Genomic DNA, 3632 nt, shown 5'->3' on the forward strand with positions numbered 1-3632 from the left:
AGCTTGTAAATAAAATCTGTTTTTTTGAGTCCGCTCTTCGCTCGAGTGTTGCTTGCAAATAAAATTCACGGACTGGCCATGGGTCAGGTCGGGTCAAAGTTATTTATTTAAAAATTAAAAAAAAACTTAAAATTTTAATTTAATATGAACTTTAATGTATACAATTGATTATATTTACAATAATTAAATAAAATTATTATAATAAAATTGAAAACAATTATTTATTTTATTAATATATTATATAATATATATTACTATATAATTATGGGTTGTTCCGGGCCATATCGACACACGGGCTGCGGACCTAAAACCCCAGGCCCAGTATGGCCCACATAATCGTGTTGGTCCTGATACGGCCAGTGTGCCATCATGCTGGGCCATACTAGGCCGGGCTGTGGCGGACTACGGGTAACACAACTCGATATATACCTCTAGCAGCGACAAACAACCATCACCAGTGATGGGGTCAACCTCAGGCAACGTCTTTTTTTTTTTTAACTCTTTTCCTTTGCATCTCTTCCTTGAAAATAAACCCTAATCGATTTGGTGGTTGCTATCCAAACCGGCCTACTTTTGATACACGTATAAAATTTATTCATTGCATGTTTATTCACTGTGCTTACAATGCTGTGCTTACCAGATTAAGATTCTAATTTACGGGCACCTGTCAAATTGTACTTCAACGTGGAAAATAAAGTTGTGTAAATACAATTCTTAGTATGTGCCCATCTCGGTGAGGAGCTCTTGAGGATGAGCTGTGTTGATCCCTTTCAATCAGGTAATAAACGTGTGATATGCGAGACCGGATTTGCTCCTCACACCTGGCGCCCCATATACATATCCTATCATGCATTGAAAAATCTTATTTTTCACATGCGAGACCGGATTTGTTTTCAATGCACGGTGGATGTGCATGTGAGGCGCCCATTTGTGAGGAACATATTAACCTGAAAAAATAATCATAATAATCACGACATCATTCCTAAGTCTATGTTTTAATTAGCAAGTTATTGGCAGAATCTGCTCCTCACACTTGGGCGCTTCACTTGCACATCCACGGTGCATTAAAAATATCTCCCGTGAAAGACAACTTAAAAGTACGAAAGATATTCCCAAATGCAAGGTAGAATGTACTTGTGAGGAACAGATCCAGTCTCGTTATTGTATCCTGGTAGGACTGACGTTTTGTGGCTGCGTCACGAGGGTGTATGCATGCCTGATTCAATGTATCAGACCCCTCACCCCTGTAGTTGAAAAGTCTTTATCCATATTTTTGAAGTAGAGAAAGTAGAGAATACACACCTTTTTGCAGCCCCACAGTCCTTATCAACCTTATATTTCTATGGGTAAAAAAAAGAAAGAAAACAACAAAGAAGAAGATTGGTTCTAAGCATCTCACAACTTAGTAATCCTAAATTCAAAATTAGTATAATCTGTTGTCGCCAAAAGAACTCTTTTTGTGTATCTTAATCATGTATTTCTAACCATGGGTTTCAAAACTGGACCGGACCGGATGATATCGGATTGGAAAAACCAGGAATCAGTCAGGTGACTGGTTCCGTTTTCTCCAAAAACCGAATTTTCCTCTAAAACCATTGATTTTGGTCAATAAACCGCTGAACCGGATAGTTAATCGTTTGAACGGTTTTGACCGTTTTTTATTTTTTTTGAATTTTTGTTATTTTTTTATCAGAACGGGTTGAGCATTTAATTCAGACCGTTTGAACCAGTAACCGGACTCCTGACCGATTCGGTCACCGAGTCGGTTTTAAAAACCTTGTTTCTAAATTCTAACTGATATCGGTAAAGTTTGAACTTTCAACCTTTTTTCCGGACGAAAAAATAAATATATTTTTTTCAAGTCTTTAGTCTATTCTTTCTCAAGCTGCCAAGCGTGAAAATGCTGGTTTGAATATGAAAAAATGCCAAACGTTAAAACCGTATTCTGTCCAGAGTCTACCCACAACACACTACCCCGTGAATTGAGAAGATCTCCCTCTGCATAATAGAGATATTCTTCATGTATGGCTGCAATAAACGTGGGCAGGAGATCCGAACTCCCCAGTCCACCCTTGGAAAAACCCACGTAGCGGGGAGCAATAGAGATTTTGTCCCCGTTAATTAGTAATTGGATTGGGACTGGTTCCTGTTCCTGCTGTCCCAAATCCATTCATACCAATTACCAAACCACCAATTATAATTGAAGTTAATAATATTATATACTTGGATTGAAAAACTCCTGTTCCTGTTATAAACTTCTGTTCCCGCATCCCACCACCACCGCCAGGAGGATCAAAAGCAGAAGGTAAGACCCTTTTATTTCTGGCAGAAACAGGAAGAAGATAATACATATAATTAATATAGCTATTGACAGTAGTAAAATGATAACTCAGCCCCATGAATCTCCAACAACTTTTTAACTCTTAGCAGCAACCAGCTGCATGCATTCGTTTCGATCGATTCAGTGGAGAGAAGGTTCGACGCGCATGGTCTCTGAGATCCTGATCCTGACGGAGTAGCTATTGGTAGTACTCTAGTACTGCAACCTATCATGGTTAGTTTGGTTCACCTTAGCCACCATCTTTCCCGAGCGTCGGAACGTTGGAAGGAAGAGAACATGAAGACTATCTCCTCCACAACCTCCTCATTCCCTCCGGAAAGCCTGGCTGTCATCCTGCTCGCCGGCATTATAGAACCCCGACAAAGGGGACAACTGGACTGCCTATATCCAATCCATCTATCCAAGCAAACTCTGTGAAAGAGATGCTCACATCTCAGCTCTCGGATCTCTTCTCCTTCTTCTATCTTACACAAGCATATGGCGCACTCTGCTTGTTTCGTCTCAGACTCTGCGGCAGGCTGATTTAAAGTGAAGTAGCGCCTCACGCCGGGATCTCCGCCAACGTCGTCGGAGGCATCGCCATTAGAAGAGTTGATGTGGAAGAAGCCCAATAACAAGCTAAAATGGGTTCTTGCCGTAGCTCTGTAACTGAATATTGGAAGGAAGTAGATGAACATGCATGGAATGAGAAGTGGAAGGAAAGGAAGAAGCAGGAGGAGAGACGAAGTCTGGATATCCATGCTTCTTCCTTGGAGTGAGTACCGAGAAAATGTTTTTCTTCTTTTTTTTCTTTTGCTTTGTATGTCTTGGAGAGAGGTTTGCAACTAATTTATATACGAATAGCATAGGAAGGAGGAAAGGAGGAAAGGAGGAAAGGAGGAAAATGAGAAGTGTAAGGCCGTTAGGAAAATGGATGGAAAATGTAATTTTTCAAAAATGCCCAACTTAACTTTGTAGACGTAGTTGGTGTTCAATTTGACATTTCAAGAGGAGAAATGGGCCTATTTTATTTTCTACTCTACTGTAGGTTTGGCAGTGCGAGGTTTTTGTTCCAAAGAAACCCAAGGTTCTTTTGTTTTGTTAGGGTTGGCAATCACCATATGCCACACATGTAAAATAAACAGTTTAAATTAGGCCATTAATGCCGTTTAACTTGTCAAAATTCTTGGGGGAAGAGGGATCCATTTACAACTTTTGATAGTTTAGGTGGTAAAGTGACACCCCATATAGTAGGGGTAGGGGGTGGTTTGGAGTTTACCATATAAAAATTTATTAAAGTACTGTGACTATG

The 3632-nt window shown here is 39.9% G+C and overlaps 1 protein-coding gene across 1 annotated transcript; it reads right to left on the minus strand.

Moving 5' to 3' along the window:
* Positions 1 to 2194: 2194 nt before the first annotated feature.
* On the minus strand, positions 2195 to 3131 carry LOC104600714 (uncharacterized). Its single transcript, XM_010263818.2, has one exon. It carries the CDS (start codon positions 3079 to 3081, stop codon positions 2566 to 2568), a length of 516 nt encoding a protein of 171 aa, XP_010262120.1. The 5' UTR covers positions 3082 to 3131; the 3' UTR covers positions 2195 to 2565.
* Positions 3132 to 3632: the final 501 nt, after the last annotated feature.

Source organism: Nelumbo nucifera, chromosome 3 (genome assembly GCF_055504915.1).
Source record: "Nelumbo nucifera cultivar China Antique chromosome 3, China Antique-T2T, whole genome shotgun sequence".
NCBI lineage: Eukaryota > Viridiplantae > Streptophyta > Magnoliopsida > Proteales > Nelumbonaceae > Nelumbo > Nelumbo nucifera.